The 21,728-nt window shown below is 65.5% G+C and overlaps 1 protein-coding gene across 8 annotated transcripts; it reads left to right on the forward strand.

The window, feature by feature from the left end:
* Positions 1-1,994: 1,994 nt before the first annotated feature.
* NFIX (nuclear factor I X) lies at positions 1,995-19,378 on the forward strand. 8 transcript variants are annotated; one of them, XM_030475333.1, is made up of 11 exons: positions 2,013-2,183; positions 8,611-9,142; positions 12,917-12,979; positions 13,076-13,150; positions 13,868-13,988; positions 14,489-14,622; positions 14,952-15,074; positions 15,364-15,530; positions 16,172-16,295; positions 17,575-17,663; positions 19,327-19,378. In XM_030475333.1, the coding sequence occupies exons 1-11, from the start codon at positions 2,157-2,159 to the stop codon at positions 19,339-19,341; spliced, it is 1,470 nt and encodes a 489-aa protein (XP_030331193.1). In that variant the 5' UTR covers positions 2,013-2,156; the 3' UTR covers positions 19,342-19,378. The 8 variants fall into 8 exon arrangements, with proteins under 8 accessions (XP_030331187.1, XP_030331192.1, XP_030331193.1 ...); XM_030475327.1 differs by lacking the exon at positions 16,172-16,295 and having other exon boundaries at positions 1,995-2,183; XM_030475330.1 differs by lacking the exon at positions 16,172-16,295 and having other exon boundaries at positions 15,471-15,530.
* Positions 19,379-21,728: the final 2,350 nt, after the last annotated feature.

The raw sequence follows: 21,728 nt of genomic DNA on the forward strand, positions 1-21,728 counted from the left end.
CTGGCGGAGCGGAGGACACGGGTGGTGACGCCCCCTGGCGGCGGGGAGGAACCGAAGTAAGGGGGGGGAAATGGGGACCCCAGAGCGGGACGCCCCCTGGCGGCGGGGAGGACTCGGGGGGTGGGGGTGTATCACGGAGGAACGCCCCCTGGCGGCGGGGAGGAACGGGCGGGTGCGCGGCCCCTCCATATGGCGGTGGGGGGGGGCTTTTTGCGGACCTCAAAAGGGGGCTGGAATGGGGCGGGAGGGGGGGGTCTGCAGCCCCTCCCCCACTGTTTGGGGGGGGGAGATTTGGGGCTCGGCGCCGTTTCCCCTCCCCCCCTTCCCCTGCCCTTCCCCCCACAGCCCCCCCCCACCCTTCACCCGCAGCCAAGCCCCGGGGCGCGCTGCCAAGGGCTCGGCGCCGTTAACCCCTCCCTGCCCGCTGCCCCCCCCCCCGCCGCTTCCCCCCGCCCCCCCCCAGCGCCCCCCGGGGCACGGGAGGGGGGGGGACACTCGGGGGGGTGGGGGGGGAGCAGCTACTGACGGGCAAAAGGGGGTGGGGGCCCCCCGCTGCCTCCGTCCGCCCCCCGCCTGGGCCCCAAGGGGGGGCTCGGGGGGGCCCCTAATGGCTTCCAGGCCTCGAATCTGCCGCTACCCGGAGCCAAAACCCCCTGAAATCGCCCCAAAACCATCCCCGGGGGAGGGGGACACGCAGGCAGGCGGCCCCCAGCCCCCCCCCCGCCCAGTTTGGGGGGGCCCCAGGGGTCCATCCCTCCCCCTAAATCACCCCCCTAAACCCGGCCAAGGGGAGGGGCCCATTTTGGGGTTATTTTGCCCTATTTTGGCACCTCCGCAGCTTTCCCTCGCCCCGTTTTGTCCTTCCCCATCCCTTGGACACCCCCTCCCAGCCCCACACGTGTCCCTGCGGTGTCGATGCGTGTCTTGGCGTGTTCTTGCATGTCGGGGCGTGTGCGCGGGGCTGCCGGGGACACGGGGGGCTCCGGCAGCGAAGGGGTGACGGTGACAGCGGCGGTGCCAGCGCTGGCACCGGGTGGTGACAGATGGCGGAGGGACGAGGCCGCAGCCGGAATGACAGATGAGGCTGGCACCGAGGCACCGCCACTGTCACCGTCACTGTCACCGCACTTATGGCACTGCCACCGGCACCGACACCCACCCCGTGGCACTGCCGCGGTCGCTGTCACGGCCCTGCCGTTGTCACCGGCACCATCGCTGGTTCTGGCATTGTCGCGGTGCTGGCACCGGCGCTGCCATTGTCACGGCGCTGCCACCAGCGCTGCCGTCACCGCGGCACTGGTGTGGCGCTGGCACGGCCACGGAAACCACTGCTGGCGTTGGCAGGGGCAATAGTAGGTCCCGTGTCCCCCCATTTACCCATGTCCCCATATCCCCATGTCCCCATGTCCCGATATCCCCATGTCCTGATATCCCCATGTCCCATATCCTCATATCCCCACGTCCCCATAACCCATATCCCTATGTCCCATGTCCCATACCCTCATGCCCCCATATTCCCGTATCCCCATGTCCCGATATTCCATGTCCCATATCACCATATCCCCATATCCCATATCCCCATATCCCTATGTCCCATATCCCCATATCCCACGTTGCCACATCCCCACATCCCACATCCCATATCCCCATATCCCATATCCCTATATCCCATATCCCCATATCCTCATATCTCATATCCCCATATCCCTATGTCCCTTGTCCCCATATCCCCACATCCGATATCCCCATATCCCATATCCCCACATCCCATATCCCCCTATCCCATATCCCCCTATCCCTATGTCCCATGTCCCATATTCCCATGTCCCCACATCCCCTGTTCCATGTCCCCCCATTCCCCCCCGCCGGGGAGGGGGCGTGGCCACACACGAGGGGGCGTGTCCTCGTCAAGAGTGGGCGGAGCCGTTTTGAAGGGGGCGTGGTCTGAAAGGGGGCGTGTCCTGTCGCGGGGGCGTGGCCTGTCTCGGGGGGGCGTGGCCAGCGCGGCGCTTCCCGCGGCAAAAGTGCGGCGGGCGCCAACTTCGGTCAAACTTTCCCCGCGCGCTGCCGGTACCGGGACCCCCGGACCCGGGACCCCCCCCCCGGTACCCCCGGACCCCCCCTCGCCATGCCCCGCCGCGGCTGACACCGCCGCCATGTACTCCCCGTACTGCCTGACCCAGGTACGGTCGCGGCGGGAGGACCGGGGGGGGGGGGGGTCGCTAACGGGGAGCGCCCGGTAACGGCGGCGCCGTTAAGAGGGTAACGGAGCGGGGGGGGGGGGGGGGGGAGGTCCTGGCTTTGCTGCGTGTGTTCCTCACCCCCCGGCCTAAAATGGGGTGTAATGGAGAGGGGGGGTCGCCTCGTGGGGGTCTCTCTCGTTACCGGGACCGGGCGGGGCAAGTCCCGGTGCGCGGTTGCTCCGGGGCTGCTTCAACCTCAAACCAGAGCGGCCCCGACCGGAGCCGCGGAGGTCCCGGTTGTACCTGGGGGAGGACGGGACCCAAATGGGACCCCCCCGCCCCGTGAGCGGCGGTGGGGAGGGGGGAAACGGGGCAGCGCTGACCCACGGTGCCCTCGGGACCCCCACCACGGGCGGGGACAGCCGCTGCCCGCGGGCGTTCGGTGCCTCCGGGCTCAGACCCGGCCCCGGGGCCCATTGGAGGGACTATGGGGGGGTCCGCGCGGGGGGCACCGGGCGCTTCGTCTTCGGGACGGTGTTGGGGTGTCGCGGGGTGGGGGGGTCAATGCTGGGGGAGGGGGTTCACCGCTGCTGGGGGTGGGGGGGAGCTTTGGGGTGAGGGGGTCACATCTGGGGATGCCCATGGGGTGTGCGTGGGGTCACTTCTGGGGGGTGCTTGTGGCTGGGGGCACATTGTGGGGGGGCTGTGGCACAGAGGGGACCCTATGGGGGTCCTTGTGGGGGTCTCTTGGCCTCCCCCAATGTCGTTACTTCTCCCACCCCCCCCCATTGCCCTTTTCTCCCGCTTTTCGGGGCGGTTTTGGCGGCCGGTTGCGTCTGGGCCGGCGGCCAGCGGCGCTTCTCGCAGCTTCGGCGCCCGCCCCGCACACGCGTGTGCACGCGCCAGCAACACGCCAGTGCACATGCGTGTGCCCTTGGCCTGCACACGCGCCAAGCGGCACCGCGCCTGCGAGCCCGTGTGTGCGCGCGCACACGTATGCGCAGCGGCATCCCAGATAAAGCACATGTATGTGTTTGCGTGTGCACACGCGTGTGCGCTCACGTTCACACCACCCCCACCCCCACACCCCTCCCCTTTCCATCCCAACATTCCCTTTCTGGGTGGTTTTGGGCCGGTGCCACCGTCGCACCCGGGGTCCTGTTGCCGTGTCACGCCATGGACATGGATAACGGCACTGGTACCGCAATGATCACACGTGTCTATGGCCCATGTAACCCATAGACCCCTCCTCAGCCCAGCATCGGGCTCTGGTTATCGGTGCTATGGGGCCATGGGTCCCCCCTTGTGTCGCCTCAGGGTCATAGCACTGCCAATGGCGAGGCCGTAACAACATACAGAACACATATGTGACACGTATGTGATAGGCAGCAGGATGGGGGGATCGGGGGTGTCGCATTCAGACGCTCACCACATGTGTGGAGCCACCCCAGGTGGGCTTTACACGTATGTGGCCATGCACACGTATGTGACAGGGTGTGGGTGACAGCAAGAGGTCACAGGGGGGGCCGCACGCACACGCCTGTGACGCGCGCCACATGTGCGACACGTGTGCGGCCGCCACGCACACGTGGCAGCGCCCGGTGCCAGGTGCACAACACACGCGTGTGCGAGGCGCTGCGCACACGTGTGTGCGAGGCACGTGCGGGGGCCCCGTGGCCCACGCGTGGCTGATGCAATCAGTCCCCCCCCTTCCCCAAAAACACGCCTTGGGGGGGGGGGTTCACATGTTTGCAGCGTGTGTGTGTGTGGCGATGCTTTGCACACACATGACCAGACGTGTGTCCCACATGTGTGCCCCCCCCCCCCCTTTGGCTGCTGGTGGCATCAATAATGGAGGAGCCTTTGGCCGGGCCGAGGGGGGGGCCCTGAATTATTGATGGGCCACAAAAAGCTTTCTTGGCCGCGGCAGCACCGCGGGGCCCCCCCGGCCCGGCCTGGCACGAGGCCACGGTGAGGGTCGGGCCTGCTCTGCATCGGGAATGGTGGGAATTAGAGGCGGGGGGGGGGGGGGGCTGGTTTTTGGGATGGGGATGGAGCTGGGGTGGGGGGGGGGGGTGGGATGAGGAATCGTTTGGATCCCGGACGCCTGCGTCCATCGGTGCCAAACTGCATCGGCCCCAGCGCGTTGCGGCACCGCCTGGAGCCAATGCGGCGTGAACCCCCCCCCCCATCAATGCGGTGCGGAGGGGTGGGGGGCTACACGCCCCCCAAAATGCCTGGGACCCCCCCCCACGTGCCTGGGGCACACCGCCCCCCTCCCTTTGGCTTTATTCCATTGGGAATAAGGGGGGTCCCACCGCGTTCCCGGACCTGGCATCTCCACGTGGCTGCGGGCAGGGAATGGGCAGGAGGCTCCTTCCACACACATCAGACACCCCATAATACCTCAGACCCCCCCCTAAATACCTCAGACATCCCCCCCAAAAAAAAGCCTTGGATCCCTACCCTGGATTCATGGATCCTTTGGATCCAGGGCAGGGATCCAGCGATCTCCTTTGGATCCAGGGAATGGGCAGGCGGCTCCTTCTGCATGCGTCAAACACCCCATAATACCTCAGACCCCCCTAAATACCTCAAACCCCCCCCCCAAACCCCTTGGACCCCCACCCTGGCTGCCTGAGTCCTTTGGATCCTTTGGATCCAGGGCAGGCGGCTCCTTCCAGGGATCCCTTTGGATCCAAGCAATGGGCAGGCAGCTCCTTCCACTCACCTCAGACCCCCCCATAACAACTCAGATCCTCCCTATAACACCTCAACCCCCCCCCCATAACACCTCAAACCCGCCCCCCCACATACCCTGGACCCCCTCCCCGGCTGCTTCCTCCATTGCCAGAACCATCCGGCACATTCTCTCCATCATTCCCCTCCGGACACCCGCATCCCGGCCTTGTGCCGGGGTCCCCTGTGGCATCCCCCCCCGCTTCCATTCCCTACTTATGGGGTCCAGGATGTGCTTCCCTCTTCCCCCCCCGCTCCTTCTCCTCCTCATCCTCACCCCCCCCCGCACGGGAGGGTCTTGGCAGCGGCGTCAGGGGCCGCCGGGGGGGATTTTTGGCGGCAATTCCGGCTGTTTCGGGCTGTTTTCTCTCGCGGCGAAGCCGAGGGCCGGGGGGGAGCTGGCAGCGGCACGGGAAGGCGGGGAAAAAGGGGGGGGTGAGATATGTATAAAGGGGTGGGGGGGGGAGATGTATAAAAAAGGGGGGGTTTTTTTGCTCATTTTTCCTTCTTTTTTTCCCCGTTTTCTGCCTTTTTCTGGGCTTTTCCCTCCCGCTCCGGCGCCGCCCCCCCCCCCCGCGCCGCGCTGGCGCTTTGCCGGGCGCTCGCAGCTGCGGACGCGGCGACGTGGCTTCGCCCCGACACTGCGGCTCAATGCGGGGCCGCCGCAGCCAATGGCGAGCGGGGGGGACCCCACACCTCAACACCCACCCCCATGTCCATAGTGGGGGGGGACACCCCCCCCATAACCCCAACATCCCGGCACAGCCCCGTGCTGCAGGATCTAGATCTTTCCATGTTGGCACCGGCTGCGCCGCTGAGGGATGGGGCGTTCGGGAGGGGTGTTGGGGAGGGGTCTTTTGGGTAGATGAATGGGAGCGGGTTGACCTGGCGGCTCTTTGTCGTTATGGGGGGGGGTCTTGTCCCCCCTCATGGCACTGCATTGACCTGGCAGCTCTTTGTCCCCATGGTGGGGGTCCTGGGTAGCTCAATGGCACTGCTTGGCCTGGCAGCTCTTTGTCCCCATGGGGAGCACGGGGAGGTCCTGGGTGCTGGGGAGGGGTCCTGGGTAGCTCAATGGCACTGGGTTGACCTGGCAGCTCTTTGTCCCCATGGGGGCTATGGGGAGGGGGGTCCTGGGTGTCCTGATGGCATTAGGTTGACCTGGCAGCTCTTTGTCCTTACGGAGGTCGTGGGTGATGAGGGGGCACCCTGGGCATCTGCATGGGACTGGGTTGACCTGGCAGCTCTTTGTCCTGCTGGGAAGGTCCTGGGTGTTGGGGAAGGGTCTTGCAGATTAATGGGAGTGGATTGACCTGGCAGCTCTTTGTCCTTATGGGGGCTATGGGGGGGCCCGTGGTTCAGGTCACTGACCTTCCCCCCCCCCATCCACTCTCCCACCCCATTGCCATCAGCCGGAGGGGGACACCCAGGTTGTGGGGATCCATGCCCACATGGGTGCTGGTGGGCCTGGATGCCTGAGGCTGCTGTGGGGCAGAGTGAGGGGGGTTCTGGGCACCTTTGTGTCCCCCCCTCATCATCCCGCTTCTGCCACATCCCCCTCCACAGGCTCTGCAAAGAAAAGGGGGGGGGCCAGGCAGCACCACTGTGTGCACCCCCCCACTTCCCCACTGCGGTTTTGGGGTGAAAACTGAGCTCAAGGGGGCTCAGGGGGGTTGTGGGCACGAAAACGCAGGAGCCTCCCCCCGGCCCCGACGGCGAAACGCCCAAATTTTGGTGTTTTTGGATTTGATTTTCTCCATGCACAGAGGGAATTAATTACCGGGGGGGGGGGGGAAAGGGGGGGGTTTGGCTCCGAGCACCGTGTACAGGGATTTGGGGGCAGAAACGGAGGTTTTGGGCTGTTCCCGCGCCACGGGGCTGCGGAAAGCGGCCAAAATCCGGGACTTCCCCCCCCATCCCGCTTCATTTCCCCCCCCACACACACCCCGGTGTGTGCTATGGGGGGGGGAGCCCCAGGACCGGGAATGGGGGTGGGGGGGGGTCCGTTGTGTGAGCGCGGCCCCGGCGTCCTCGCCCGACCCTCAGGCTGCTCCTTTTGCACGAGGCTTTTGCACGAGGCTTTTGCACGAGGGAGCGGGACCGCGGCCCCCCCCACCCCCCCCCCCCGCGCCGCCCCGACATGGTTTTGGGTGCAGATCGTCGGGTTTTGGGTGTTTCCTCCCCTTTTCTCCATGTCCCGGCCCCGAACTCCACCGTGTGTCCCCCCCCTCCTCCTCTTTACTCCCCCCCCTTCCCCGGTTCCCGCCTCCCCCCCCCAACCCCCCCCCCATATCCCGTCCCGTCCAATGGGGTGTCCGCTCCCCCCGCGCGCTGCACTCCCATTGGCCGCCGCCGCTCCGGTCCCGGTGCCAAAAGGGGCCGCGGCGGCTCCGCGCCCGGCGGCGGCGGCGGCGGCTCCGGCTGCGGCTCCGCGGCGGCACCGGGACCCCCCCCACAGCAGCGACCCCCCGATAGCGACCCCCCGGTTGTCCCCATCGCTGGGACACACCCCCCCCCATCACATCCCGGTAACCGGGACCCCCGCGACCTCAGCCCCGACCGCCGGTAGCCCCCGTTAAACCCGCACCCCACCCCATAGCATCCCCCGTCCCCCCCCGTCCCCCCTCCCCTCCCGGTTCTGCCCCGCCGGGGCCCGACTGGCAGCTGCCCACGGCCGGGATGAGCCGCCGCGATGGTACGGAGCGGGACGGGACGGACAAGGCGCCGGTGGCACCGCGATGGGGTCGGGGAGCGACGGCAACAGCGAGCGGGGATAGGGAGGGACCGGGAGCGGGGAGCGGTGGTGGGGACCGGGAGCGGTGGCACCGGGTGGTTTGGGGACGCGATTGAGCCCCGACGGCAGCGGGAGCATCACCGGGGGATGGACGGGGACGGGTGGCACCGGGATGCGGGATACGGGAGCGCGGCGGGGCTGGGAGCCGGCTCGTCCCCGGGGTGTCCCCACCGGAGCCGCAGGTGTCCCATGGGTCGGGGTCGGATCCTGCGTCCCCGACGGTGCCCAGCGCGGAGCCGAGCATCCCCGGGGGCTGGGATGGGGCCGTGTTTCCCGGGAGACCCCCGTTAAGGACCGGGCTACCCCACGCGGGAGTGGGAAGGTGCTGGGAGACCCCAAAGCACAACCGGGGCACCCCCGGGATACCCCGTGTAGGACCGAGGTGTTTTGGAGGGGGTTCCATGCAGGTCAGGACCGTCCCATGGGATGTTCCCGATGTGCCGTGTCCCCTCCCTGGGAGCTGCCAGGGCAGGATGAGGGGCAGAATGTGGGGCAGGATAGGGGGCAGGATGAGGGGCAAGATGGGTTCGGGATGGGGGGAAGAATGGGGGGTGAGATGAGGGATGATCCCTTGGGAGCTCCCTGGGCAGAATATGGGGCAGGATGAGGGGCAGAATGTGGGGCAGGATGGGGAATCAACTCCAGCAAGCTCCCTGGGCAGGATGGGGGGCAAGATGGGGGCCAAAATGGGGAATCAACCGCTGGGACCTCCCTGGGCAGAATATGATGCAGATGGGGGGCAAGATGTGGGGCAGGATCATCCCCTGGGACCTCCCTGGGGCAGTATATGGACTAAGGATCATCACCCCCCCCCCCCTTACCCCGGATACCTCCCGGCCTCCCATCCACCTTCCCCCCACCTCACCCCACTGCTGCCTTCCCTCTGCCCCACAGGATGAGTTCCACCCTTTCATCGAGGCGCTGCTGCCCCACGTCCGGGCTTTCTCCTACACGTGGTTCAACCTGCAGGCCCGCAAGCGCAAGTACTTCAAGAAGCACGAGAAGAGGATGTCCAAGGAGGAGGAACGCGCCGTCAAGGACGAGCTGCTGGGCGAGAAGCCGGAGGTCAAACAGAAATGGGCCTCGCGCCTCCTGGCCAAGCTCCGTAAGGACATTCGGCCCGAGTGCCGCGAGGACTTTGTCCTCTCCGTCACCGGCAAGAAGCCTCCTTGTTGCGTCCTCTCCAACCCCGACCAGAAGGGGAAGATCCGCCGCATCGACTGCCTGCGCCAGGCGGACAAGGTTTGGCGCCTGGACCTGGTGATGGTCATTCTCTTCAAGGGCGTCCCCTTGGAGAGCACCGACGGCGAGCGCTTGGCCAAGGCTCCCCAATGCGCCAGCCCCGGGCTCTGCGTCCAGCCCCACCACATCGGCGTCACCATCAAGGAGCTCGATCTCTACTTGGCTTATTTCGTCCATGCGCCCGGTGAGTGCTCGGGGGGGGGGGGGGAGGTAACAATGAACCCCCCCCCCCCCCCATGATGGTTCCTATGGGGGGCTCTGAACACCCCCCCCCTCCAGGTCCCTTTTGGGGTGGTGGCAGCCGCGGGGTGCTTCGCACAAAGCCGAGGCGTGTGCCAAAGCGTGTGCTGCGTGCCAAGCCGTGTGCGTGTGCTGTGTGCGTGTGCCATGCGTGTGCCAGCGGGCACCAGGGGCTGTGTATGGAGCCAGGATGTGCACCGGGAGCGGTGCTGGAGCGAGCACCGAGTGTGAACCGAGCACTGAGCCCTGGGTTGTGCCATGTACCGAGAGCCGTGCACCGAGCACCGTGTTGTGCCATGTACTGTGCCGTGCACTGAGCACCGTGTTGTGCTGTGCACCATGCACCGAGCACCGTGTCGTGCCATGTACTGTGCCGTGCACCGAGCACTGTGTTGTGCCGTGCACCGAGCACCGTGTCGTGCTGTGCACCATGCACTGAGCACCGTGTCGTGCCATGTACTGTGCCGTGCACCGAGCACCGTGTTGTGCACTGGGCTCTACCGTACACCGAGCACCGAGCTGTGCCATGCACCGTGCACCAGGCTCTGCTGTGCCCCGTGCTCTGCACCGAGCCCTGTGCCATTCTGTACCCTGTGCCATGCACCGTGCACTACATGGTGCTGTGCACCAGGTACCGTGCCATGCACCGTGCCGTGCACCGTGCACTGTACCGTGCACCAAGCACCGGGCTCTGCCGCGCACCGAACCCTGCACCATTCTATGCGCTGAGCCCCAAGCCTTGTGCCATGCACCGCGCTCCGTGCCATGCCGTGCACCGTGCACCGGGCTATGCCATGCGCCGAGCCGCGCTCTGCACCGGCACCGGGTTGTGCCGTGCGCCAGGCTCCTACCGAGCAGCGGGTTGTGCGGTGAACCGGGCTCTGCCGTGCACCGAGCCCCGTGTGGTGCCGTGCCCGGTGCCGGTGCCGTGCTCCAGCCGCTGCTTTTCCCTTGTCTGTGCCCTGGCGCCAGCCCCTCGTGCCCACAGAACACACGTGTGTGTGCATGGAGCCGGAGCACACGCATGTGTATGTGTATGTGTGTGTGTGTGCATGGAGCCGGATCACACATGTATGTGTGTGTGTGTGCACGGAGTCAGGTCACACACATGTATGTGTGTGCATGGAGTCAGGTCATACACACGTATGTGTGTGCACGGAGCCGGGTCACACACACATGTATGTATGTGTGCGAAGAGCCGGGGCGCAGAGCACACGCGTGTGTATGTATGTATGTGTGTGTATGGGGGGGGGGCCATCACACCCCAACTCCTGCCCGGGAGGGGTGGTGGTGGGGGGGATCATTTTGGGTCCAGAACGAAGGATTTTGGCTCCCATGTGCTCACAGCGGGAAGGGGGGGGGGGGCGGATCTTGGACCCCTCATGGGGGTGAAGGAGGCGGCACTTTGGGGGTGTCAACCCCAACCCACCCCCCCCCCCCCATATAGACCCATGTGCCCGCCCGGAGCCCCCCCACCCCGTGTCCCCCCCCCCCCCCCCCCCCCTTCCACCGGCTGCCGCGGGTTCGAGTCCCACCGCGGCTCCCACCGGCGCCGCCAAAATGGCCCCGGTTGGCACCGTGCCCCCGTGCGCCGCACGAGGCCCCGTGCACAGCCCCGGCCCCCCCGCGCCCCCCCGGGGCCCCCCCCAACCACTGCTGGGGGGGGGGTCTTTGGGCTGCTGCAAGGCCTTGGGGGGGGGGGCTATGGGGGGGTAATGGGGGGCGCGGTGCCAACACCCCCCCCCCTTGGCGTAAGATGGCGGCGCCTTTTGGCACCCGAATCGCGCTGCGGCACCGCGGCAAAGGGGACCCTATAGCGGGACCCCCAACCTGTAGTCAGGACCCCCCCTATAGTGGGACCCTGACCTTATACTGGGAACTCCCCCATAGCAGGACCCCAAAGCTATAGCGGGACCCCCAACCTATAGCGGGACCCCCTTCTATACTGGAGACTCTCCTGCAATAAGGATCCCCCCCATACTGGGACCCCCCCATACTGGGACACCCCCATCTATAGTGGAAGCCCCCCCTATAGTGGGACCCCCAACCTTATATTGGGACCCCCAACCTAAACTGGGACGTCGACCTTACACTGGGAGTTTGATGTTATATGGACCCCCACCTATAATGGGATCCCTCCATACTGGGACCCCCACCTATACTGGGGACCCCCAACCTAATCTGGGAACCCTGCTTATACTGGGATGCCCCCTATAGGAGGGACACCCCCCTCCACCTGTCCCCCTATATGGGGGAGCACCCCCTTTCTCCAGCTCCATGCTGGGGGGCCCGTGTCTATAGCAGCCTGTGGGGCGCATCTATGGGGTCTATAGGGCTCTGCCTATAGGGGTCTTCAGGGGAGCTGGGTGCAGGTTGAGTTTTGGGGCTCTATGGGCCTCCATAGGGCTCTATGGGGCTCCATGGGACTCCATAGGGCTCCATGGCCCTCTATAGAGCTCTTTGGTGCTCTATGAGGCTCCATAAGGCACTGTCTATAGGGGTCTACAGGCAGGACCCATAGGGGCTGGATGCAGGTGGAACTAAGGGTCTCTGTGGGGCTCCGTAAAGATCTATGGGGCTCCATGGGGCATGATGGCCCTCCATAGGGTTGGCTCTATGGGGCTCTATAGGGCTCTATGTGGACTCCCTGTGGGTCTATAGGACTCATGGGGCTGGAGACAGCTGGAGGAGGCCATAGGGGTCAGTGTGGGGGACACCCCCCCATTGGGACCGGGGCCATGGGGCCGCTATGGGGCCGCTATGGGGCTGGAGACCTATAGAGATACAGGTTCCAGATGGGGAAACTGAGGCAGGGGGTGTGGGGGGGGGGGGTGCCCCCCCCATGGGGTAGGGACCCCCCCAGAGGTCACGACCCCGCTGACCCCACAGTGAGGTCAACATGGGGGGAGGGGCAGCTCCTCTCCTGCCCCTCCCCCTCCCCGGGGGGGTGTCCATGGGATGGGGGAGGGGAAAACGGGGGGGGAGGGGGAGGGGTCCCAAGTGTTGGCAACTGGGGGGGGGGAAACACACCCAGATGTCAGGAGGGTGGGGGGGGGGGCACCCAGGCGGGTTTTGGGGGGGGGGCCCCCCCCCAGACATCCAGTCGTCCCCCCCCATTCAGCACAGACAATGGCGGCTTTGTTGGCGCTGCCCGTTGGCGGGGGGCCAGCGCATTCCTGGCCCCCATCCCAGCCCCACGGCGGCCCCCGGCCCCCCCCCCGGCCCCACAGCGGCCCCCCCCGGCCCCCTGCCAACACACCCCCCCCCCCCTTTGGCTGCTGCATCCCTCAGCCATGGGGCACCTGATGTGGGGGGGTACCCGGATGGAGACCGTGGGGGGGGGGGGGGTTCATGTGGGGTGAGGGGTACCCGGATGGAGCCCCGGGGGGGGGGGAGGGGGGGCGGTTCATATGGTGTGGGGGTACCCAAAAGTCTGATACAGGGAAATGGGGGGTTCACCTCGGGTGACCCCATGGGAATAAGGGGCTCTTGTGCGGGCATGGGGGGGACCCGGATGGGGGGGGACACCCCAGTATAAGGGGAGCCTTCAGTATTGGGGGCGGTCCCCGTTATGGTGGGGTCCCTGTTTTGGGGGTCCCTGTTATTGGGGGGGTCCCCGTTGTGGGGTGTCCCCCTTATGGGGGTGTCCCCATTATGGGGGTGTCCCCATTATCGGGGGGGGGGCGGGGGGCATGTCCCTGACCCATCCTTCCCGCAGACTCCGGACAATCCGACACATCAAATCCGCCGGGAGACGCGGACATCAAACCACTGCCCAATGGTGAGCACCAGCGATCCCAGTGCTCCCAGTGCCCCTCCCAGTGCTCCCAGTATCCCATATCCCCGTATCCCATATCCCCGTGTCCCGTGTTCCCAGGGCACCTGAGCTTCCAGGACTGCTTCGTGACGTCGGGGGTCTGGAATGTGACGGAGCTGGTGAGAGTGTCCCAGAGTAAGTGGGGACGTGGGGGGAATTGGGGGGGATATAGGGATGTGGGGGGCAGGGGAATATGGGGCATGGGGATATGGGATATGGGATATGGGGGACATGGGGATACGGGACATGGGATATGGGGGACATGGGGATATGGGGATATGGGGGACATGGGGATACGGGACATGGGATATGGGGGATATGGGGGACATGAGGATATGGGATATGGGGATATGGGAATATGGGGGACATGGGGATATGGGGCTATGGGAATATGGGATACAGGGATATAGGAATATGGGGGACATGGGGATATGGGAATATGGGATACAGGGATATAGGAATATGGGGGACATGGGGGTATGGGAATATGGGATACAGGGATATAGATATATGGGGGACATGGGGATATGGGATATGGGGATATGGAAATATGGGAATATGGGATACAGGGATATAGGAATATGGGGGCATGGGGATATGGGAATATGGGATACAGGGATAGAGGAATATGGGGGACATGGGGATATAGGACATGGGGACATGGGGATATGGGAATATGGGATACAGGGATATAGGAATATGGGGGACGTGGGGATATAGGACATGGGATATGGGGATATGGGATATGGGGATGCGGGAATATGGGGGATATGGGGATATGTGGGGTATGGGGGTGGCTCGGTGGGGGGGGTCCTGTGTGTGTTCCCCACGTCCCCCCTCCGTGTCCCCCAGCCCCGGTGGCGACAGCGTCGGGCCCCAACTTCTCTCTGGCCGACCTGGAGAGCCCGGGGGGCTACTACAACATCAGCCCCGTGGCCCTGGGCCGCCGGCCCCTGGGGCCCCCCAGCGCCAGGTACCCCCAAACCCCCCCCCCCAAGCCACCGGGACCCCCCCCAAAACCCTCATGGTACCTCCCAAATCCAACGTGAACACCCCTATAACCCACCCAAACCCCTGAGAGCCCCCCCATGACCTCCATAGTCACCCGATGTCTCTCCTGGGACCCCCCCAAACCCCTCTTGAACACCCCATAACCCCTCTTGAACACCCCATAACCCCTCTTGAACACCCCATAACCACCCAATAGCACCCTTGCGCCTCTTTGTGACCACCCTGGGACCCTTGCAAGCCCCTGGGACACCCATAACCCCCTTGGATCCCTCAATAACCCTCCTTGACCCCCATGGAACCCTCCATAACCACCCAATAGCACCCATGGGACCCCTCCGGGACCCTCCCAACCCTCTCCTCCCCCCCGCAAACCTGACACCCCCCCAGGATCCTCCTGCCCATCCCTATTGTCCCCATTGGGGGGTGCCCCATCCCTTGGGGGTGACACCCCTGTCCCCACAGCGGCCCGAAGCGCCCCAAGGCGCTGGATGAAGGGGACCTGGAGGGACCCGGGGACGACGTCTTCTACCCCGGGCCGGGCCGGTCCCCAGCCCCCGGCAGCAGCCAGGGGCCGTGGGGGGGAGACGTTGACACCGGTGGGTGAGATTGGGGGGCAAGGAGGGGGGAAAAGGGGGGTCCTGGGGGTACATGTGGGTGGGGGCATGGGGAGATGATGAGACCCTATGGGGAGGGGCAAAGGGGGGGGTAATGGGTAAAGGGGGGGGCTATGGGGATGCAGAGGGGTCATGGGGGGGGTTATGGGGTGCAGGGTGGTGATGGGGATGGGTCCCTGAGAGCTTGGCCTCCAGCCTAATGGGGAGGGATGCTGGTGCTGGGGGGTCCATGGGGGGATCCCAGCGGGGGTCGGGGGGGGTGTTGGGGTGCGGGTGTCTCCCCCCACACTCCCCCCGGCCCCCCCCCCCAGGCCCGGCAGCGCTGAAGAAGTCGGGGAAGTTGGATTTCTGCAGCGCCCTGTCGGGACATGGGGCCACCCCCCGCATGGCCTTCGGCCACCACCCCCTGCCCGTCCTGGCCGGCGTCCGCCCCGGTGAGACCCCCAACCCCCCGGGACCCCCAAACCCCCCCGAGACCCCCATTTACCCCCCCCCAAGACCTCCCTATTGGGACCCCCATTGTGGTGGTGGACACTTGGGACCCTCTGGGCGCTGAGTGGGGGGGATGTAGGGTGGATTAAAGGGGATGTCCATGGATCTGTGGGTCCCATCTCCCCCATGTGGTCCCTTGGGGGGGGGAAGGGGGGTGTTGGCACCCCAAATCCTGCGTCCCCGGCTCCGGGGTGCCGCGGGTGTGGGTGCTGGCGCTGAGGGTCCTTGCAGGCAGCCCGAGGGCCACGGCCTCGGCGCTGCACTTCCCGTCGGGGTCCCTCCTGCCCCAGTCGAGCCCCTACTTCGCGCACCCCACGATCCGCTACCACCACGGGCAGGACTCGCTCAAGGACTTCGTCCAGTTCGTCTGCGCCGACGGCGCCGCCCAGGGCCCCCAGGTGGGACAGGGGACATTGAGGGGACACTGGGGGACACGGCGGGCAGGAACATGGTGACAGGGGGCGATGGGGTGCGGTGACACAAGGGGGGACATTGTGGGGTGTCCCCCCCAACGCAACCCCTCGTAGCGCTCGGACGGGCGCTAGGACCTGCGCGGCTCCCCCGGGGCCCGAGCGGCGAGCCGGTTGCCGTGGCAACGGGGGCGTGTCCCCACGCGAGGGGCGGGGACTGTATGTAAATGAGGACGCGGAGGCGGGACATTGGTGCAGGGGGGTGTGACCTGAATGTAAATATGGAGAAGAAGGCGGAGCCTGTATGCAAATGAGGCAGCAAGGGCGGTGCCGGAGAGCGAAGAGGCGTGAATATGGCCATAGGGGCGTGGTCTGTATGCAAATGATGAAGGAGAGGCGGAGCCTGTATGCAAATGAGGCCGGGCAGCCGCGCTGGCTGCAGCGGCCGGGTCAGGACCGGGGTGGGGGGGGACACGACACGACGACGGGACCCCCCAACCCGAGACCCCCAACAGGGGATCCCCACAACGGGGAACCTCCAACCCGGGACCCCCCAACAGGGGACGCCCCCCAGGCCTCGTTGAAGGCCCCCCCCACCCCGGGTGCCCGTCACCGTGTTCTCGTTGCAGCCGTGTGGGGCGCAGGGCAGGGTTGGGGGGGCTGCGGGGGCCCCCCTGGCCCGGCCCCTGCCCCTGCCCCCGCCGGAGCACAAAGCCCCCAGCGGCCCCCAGGGCGGAGCGGCCGCCGCACCCCGTAAGTGCCCGGCACCCCACTGCACCCCATTGAACCCCACTGCACCCCATTGAACCCCATTGAACCCCACTGCACCCCATTGAACCCCACTGCACCCCACTGCACCCCACTGCACCTGCAGCCGGGACCTGGGACGTGGCGGGGCGAAATGGGTGTGGGGTGCAGGGGGGGCATTAAGAGGGGTGCAGTGGGGTGCAGTGGGGTGCAGAGGGGTTCAGGGGTGAAGTGGGGAGCATTAGTGCAGTGGGGTGCTATGGGGTGCAGTGGGGTGCTAGGGGGTTCAGTTCAACGGGGTTCAATGGGATTCAGTGTGGTTCAATGGGTGCAGTGGGGCTCAATGGGGTGCAGTGGGATTCAATGTAGTTCAATGGAGCGCTGTGGGGTGCAGTGGGGTTCAATGGTGCGCAGTGGGGTTCAGTGTAGTTCAATGGGGTTCATTGGGGTGCAGTGAGGTTCAATGGGGTGCAGTGGGGTGCAGAGCAGTGGGGTTCAATGGGGTGCAATGGGGTTCAATGTAGTTCAATAGGCTTCAATGGGGTGCAATGGGGCTCAATGGGGTGCAGGTGTCGGTGCCACAAGCAGCAGCAGCAGCCCTGGGGGTCCCCGGCAGCGGCCCCGGTGACACAAGGTGACCCCATTGGGGGGGTGTTGTCATTGGGGGGGGGGCCTCAGGTGACAAAGGGGGTGACCAAGGGGGTGACACGAGGTGACAGGGTGACCCGGCTGCCCGTGCTCCATCACCTCCATCACCGGCGCCTCATCCACCCCATTCCCGGCTCTTTCTCCTCCTTTTCCATTGTTCCCCCCACTTTTGGACCCAATTTGGGGGGGGGGGTGTGTGTCACAGGGTGTTGGGGTCCCTCTTCTTACCCCCCAGGACCTGGCTTTGGGTCCTGGAAGGGACATGGAGGGTCCTTGATTGTCCTTTGCTGGCTCCATCCTATGGGGGGGATACGGATATGGGGACACAATGGGGGGGACACAAGGGGGGAACCCCACAGGTAAGTACTTATGGGGTGTAGGGGGGTCTTGGTGCCACCATCATGGCACATACATGTGCGCACACGCGTGTGTAGCTGCACACGTGTGATTGGAGGAGGGGGGGGATGGAACAACACACGCAAACATATGTGAACGCACACACGTGTGCGCACACGTGTTCCCCCCCCACGCCTTCACCAGCCGTGACGCTGGGGCCTGCTGCTGGTGCGTCATACGTGTCACACGCGCGTCATACGTGTCACACGCGTGTCACACGCGTGTCGCGCTCTGCCCGCAGCATTCGCAGCGTCAGGCGCCGCCGCTGCCCCCCGCCTTGTCGGCCTCGGACCCCGCGACGGCAACTTTCTGACCCTCCCCCAGCAGCAGGTATGAGCCCCCCTCCCTAAAATTGGGGTCCCCCCCAAACATTGGGGTCCCCCCATGACATTGGGGTCCCCCCCATATATCTGAGTCCCGCTCCATATGTCTGAGACCCCCCCTGAATGATGGGGTCCCCCCCCACCATCAGGGTCCCCCCCCATATGTCCGGTTCCCCCCCTCAGATTCCAGGGTTCCCTCCCCATAATCTCTGGGGTCCCCCCCCCCCACATATCTGGGTCCTCCTGCAGATAATGGGGACCCTCTGAATGATGGGGTGTTCCCCAGTATCAGGGTCCCCCCCAAGAGTCTGGGGTCCCCCCTAGATATCTGGGAGCCCCCCCAGATAATGGGGTCCCCCGAAATAGTGTAGTCCCCCCCAAATCGCAAGGTCCCCCTCAGATACTGGGGTCCTCCCCATAAGTCTGGGTCTCTCTGCACTCCCCAGTGTCCCCCCCCCGATTCCAGGGTTCCCCCCAAACATTGTGCTCCCATCTGGGTCCCCCCATAGATGTTGGGGTTTCCCCCCTATATCTGGGTCCCCCTGCACCTCCCAGTCCCCCTCCCAAGTTCTGGGGTCCTCCCCGAACATTGGGGTCCCCCCATATGTCTGAGTCCCCTCATAGATAATGGGGTCCCCCATGAATGATGGGGGGTCCCCCCAATATCAGGGTGCCCCCCCCAAACATGGGATACCCCCGACATTTTGCCCCCCCCCCCCCGTTAATGAGCCTGGCCCAGACCCCCCCCCCATCATGGTCCCATCTGGTTGCCAGGGGCAACGAGACGTGACATCATCAATGGGGATACAGGTGGGGCGCTGCCTGGTCGCCATGGCAACCACCCCCCCCATCGCCGCCGCCACAGTCCAGGGGTCATGACCCCCAACTGGGCTCCCCCATTGGCCCCTTAGAGCCGTGGCACGACGCCCGATTGGCTGCCTGCCCTGTGGTGCTGGCTTGTGATTGGCTGGCACTAGAGCAGGCCGCAGCACAGGCCCAGAGCCAATAGGAAGGGGGGGAGTGAGGGCTGGCAGCCAATGGGGACCTCGGTGGGCCAGCTTGATTGGCTGGCACCACCAGGGAGGAGGGGGCGGAGCCAGCAGCTGATTGGCTGGCACCGTTCAACCTTGGCAGGCTGCAGGCGCTGCGGCGGGATGGGGAGCACTGATTGGTCGGAGTGTGGTGGTGCGGTTGCCAGGCAGCCAATGGGTGGCAGCGCCGCACCCCGGGGGGGGGGAAGGGGGGGGAGGGTGGCACCAGGGATTGGGTGGGGCACCCACCCCCGCATAGAACCCGGCTTCCCATTGGCTGCCAGCCATGAGCCGGGTGTTGAGGCTGGGCCTTTGGGAGGGGGGTGACCAGAGGTCATGGGAGGGGTCAAGGGGGTGTGGTCTCACATGGCCACTCCCCCTCCCCCTCTCAATTATAGGAGGGGGTGATGGGGGGGCGCAGAGGTCAAATTGGGGTCAAGGGGGTGTGGCTTCATCTGACCCCGCCCCCCAATGCTGCCCCATGGGGGGCTCAGAGGTCACATGGGGACAAGGGGGTGTGGCCTAATCTGGCCACGCCCCCTTCTTGCTCCCCCAATCCTTTTATGGGGGGTGAAGGGGAGGGGTCGGAGGGGGCGTGGCATCTGCTGACCCCGCCCCCTTTCCCTCCCCCTCCCCCAGTCCTGGTTCCTCTGACGCTGCCCCCGGACGAGGAGAATCCGCTGGAAAAAAAGGACAAAACCCACAAAAAAAGTCAAAAACCGACAAAAATCCCCCAAAAAAAGCACCCGCAGCCCCTCCCCCACCCCCTTCCTTTGCCCCTCCCCCCCCCCTTAAGAGGGGGGGCTCCCCAAATCCCCTCCCTCCCCCCCAACCCACCCCCCCCCCCGACGTGGATGAGGGTTCGGCCTCTCTGATGTGTCCCCTCCCCCTCCCCACCCCCTCCCCATCCACCCCCCCATGGGGGGGGTTGGGCCCCTCCCCATCCCCCCCCCCCTTTGCACACGCGTGTGCCCCGGTCACCAGCACTCGCACACGCACCGCACACGCGTGTGCTGGGGGGGGGTGTTTAACATGGGGGGGGGGCTCCCCCTTGCTGCAGGTCAGTGAGTGGGGACGGGGGGGGCCCAAAACACCCAAACTCTCCCAAACCCCCCCAAAATCCCCCTCCCCCCCCCCCAATTCACCTTTGGGGGACACCCCCCCCCCGCCCCTCCCCTGCTCATTTTTTTAATTAAGTGCAATTACCCCCCCGGGCGAGGCCCCTCCCCCCCCCCTTGGGGTCCAACCCCCCCATTTTGGGGTCAAAACCCCACATTTTGGGGTCTAACCCCCCCATTTTGGTGTCCAACCCCCATATTTGGGGTCAAACCCCGAAATTTTGGGGTCAACCCCCCCCACTTTGGGGTCTAACCCCCCCACTTTGGGGTTCAACCCCCTCATTTTGGGGTTCAACCCCACTTGGGGTCAAACCCCTCCTCCCCCCAAATTTGGGGGTCAAACCCCCTCCCCACCATTTAGGGTCAGACCCCCCCCGCGTTTTTTGGGGTTAAAACCCCTATTTTTTGCTCCAATCTCCCCATTTTGGGGGGGTCAAACTGCCCCCCCCCCCCACTTTTAGGGTCACTCCCCCCCTCATTTAACCCCCCACCGGGGTCAAACCCCCCTTTTCGGCTCCCCCCCCACCTCTCCAAGTGCTTTTGGGGGGGGAACCCCCCAATTTTCCTCTATTTTGCCCCTCCCCCCGCTCATTTTTGGGGGGGGTTTCATCACTTTTGGGTCATTTGGGGGGGAGGCCATGATGGGGGTGGGGGGAGGGTGGACTTTGGGGCCATTTTCCTCAGTTTTGGGGGTTTTCTGCACCTTTGGTTGATTTTGGGGGGGCAGTTTGGGGGGGTCCAGCCCTTCCCCCCCTCTCTCCCCCCCCCATTTTTGGGGTCACATGGACCAAAATTGCGTTTGCCTTAGACCCCCCCCCCACGTGCCTTCCCCCCCCCATGGGCCCCCCCAAAACGAAGCGCACCCCCCCTTTTTACCCCTCCTCCCCCCGCATTGCCCCTCCCCCACCCCATTTCCACCCCTCCCTCCCCCCATTTTACCCCCACCCCCTCTTCGGGGCCCCCCACCAGCAATGGGGGCCCCCAACATTTGGGGACCCCCCCACCAGCAATGGGCCCCTCCCCCCACCACCCCTCCCCCCACCACTTCCGGGTCCCCCCTCCCATTGGGGTGGGGGAGGGGCGATGGGTTCCCCCCCCATCCTCCCCTCCCCCCCCCCCCTTTGCACCAGCGTCGCACATTTGGGGGTCACCCCCCCCCCCCCTTCTTTAGAGCGCCCCTCCCCCATCCCCCCGCACGTGGTCGTGACGTCATTTCCCGCTGTGGGGGGGGGGCGGCTCGGCCCCTCCCCCCGCCCCTCCCCCCCCCCCCAAAAAAAAAACACGAGGTGGGGGGGGAAGGAAAAAAAAAAATGTGGAAAAGGGGCAAAAAGAGGAAAAAAAAAGAAAAAAAAAGGAAATAAAAAAGTGTCGGAGCCGCCGCGCGCGGGGGGGGAGGGGGGAGGGGCGGGGGGAGGGGCCGCCCCCCCCCCGCTGCACGTGGCCGCGGTGGAAAACGGGGAGGGGGGGGAAAGGGGAAGTGGGGGGGTCCCGTGGTGCTCCCAGTATTCCCGTTATTCCCAGTGCTCCCATTATTCCCGGTGCCCCCCAGTATTCCCAGTGCTCCCAGTACCCCCAGCGCTCCCACTACTCCCAGTGCCCCCACCATTCCCACCGCTCCCAGTGTCCCTATTGCTCCCAGTATTCCCAGTGTTTCCATTGCCCCCATTTGCCCCCACCGCTCCCATTGCTCAAAGTGTCCCCATTGCTCCCACTGTCCCCAGTATTCCCAGTGTTCCCAGTGTTTCCATTGCCCCCATTTGCTCCTACCACTCCCATTGCTCCCAGTGTTCCCATGACCCCCACCGCTCCCATTGCTCCCAGTGTTCCCATGACCCCCACCGCTCCCATTGCTCCCAGTATCCCCATTGCTCCCACTGTCCCCAGTATTCCCAGTATTCCCAGTGTTTCCATTGCCCCCATTTG

Source organism: Strigops habroptila, unplaced genomic scaffold (genome assembly GCF_004027225.2).
Source record: "Strigops habroptila isolate Jane unplaced genomic scaffold, bStrHab1.2.pri NW_022045634.1_ctg1, whole genome shotgun sequence".
Lineage (NCBI taxonomy): Eukaryota > Metazoa > Chordata > Aves > Psittaciformes > Psittacidae > Strigops > Strigops habroptila.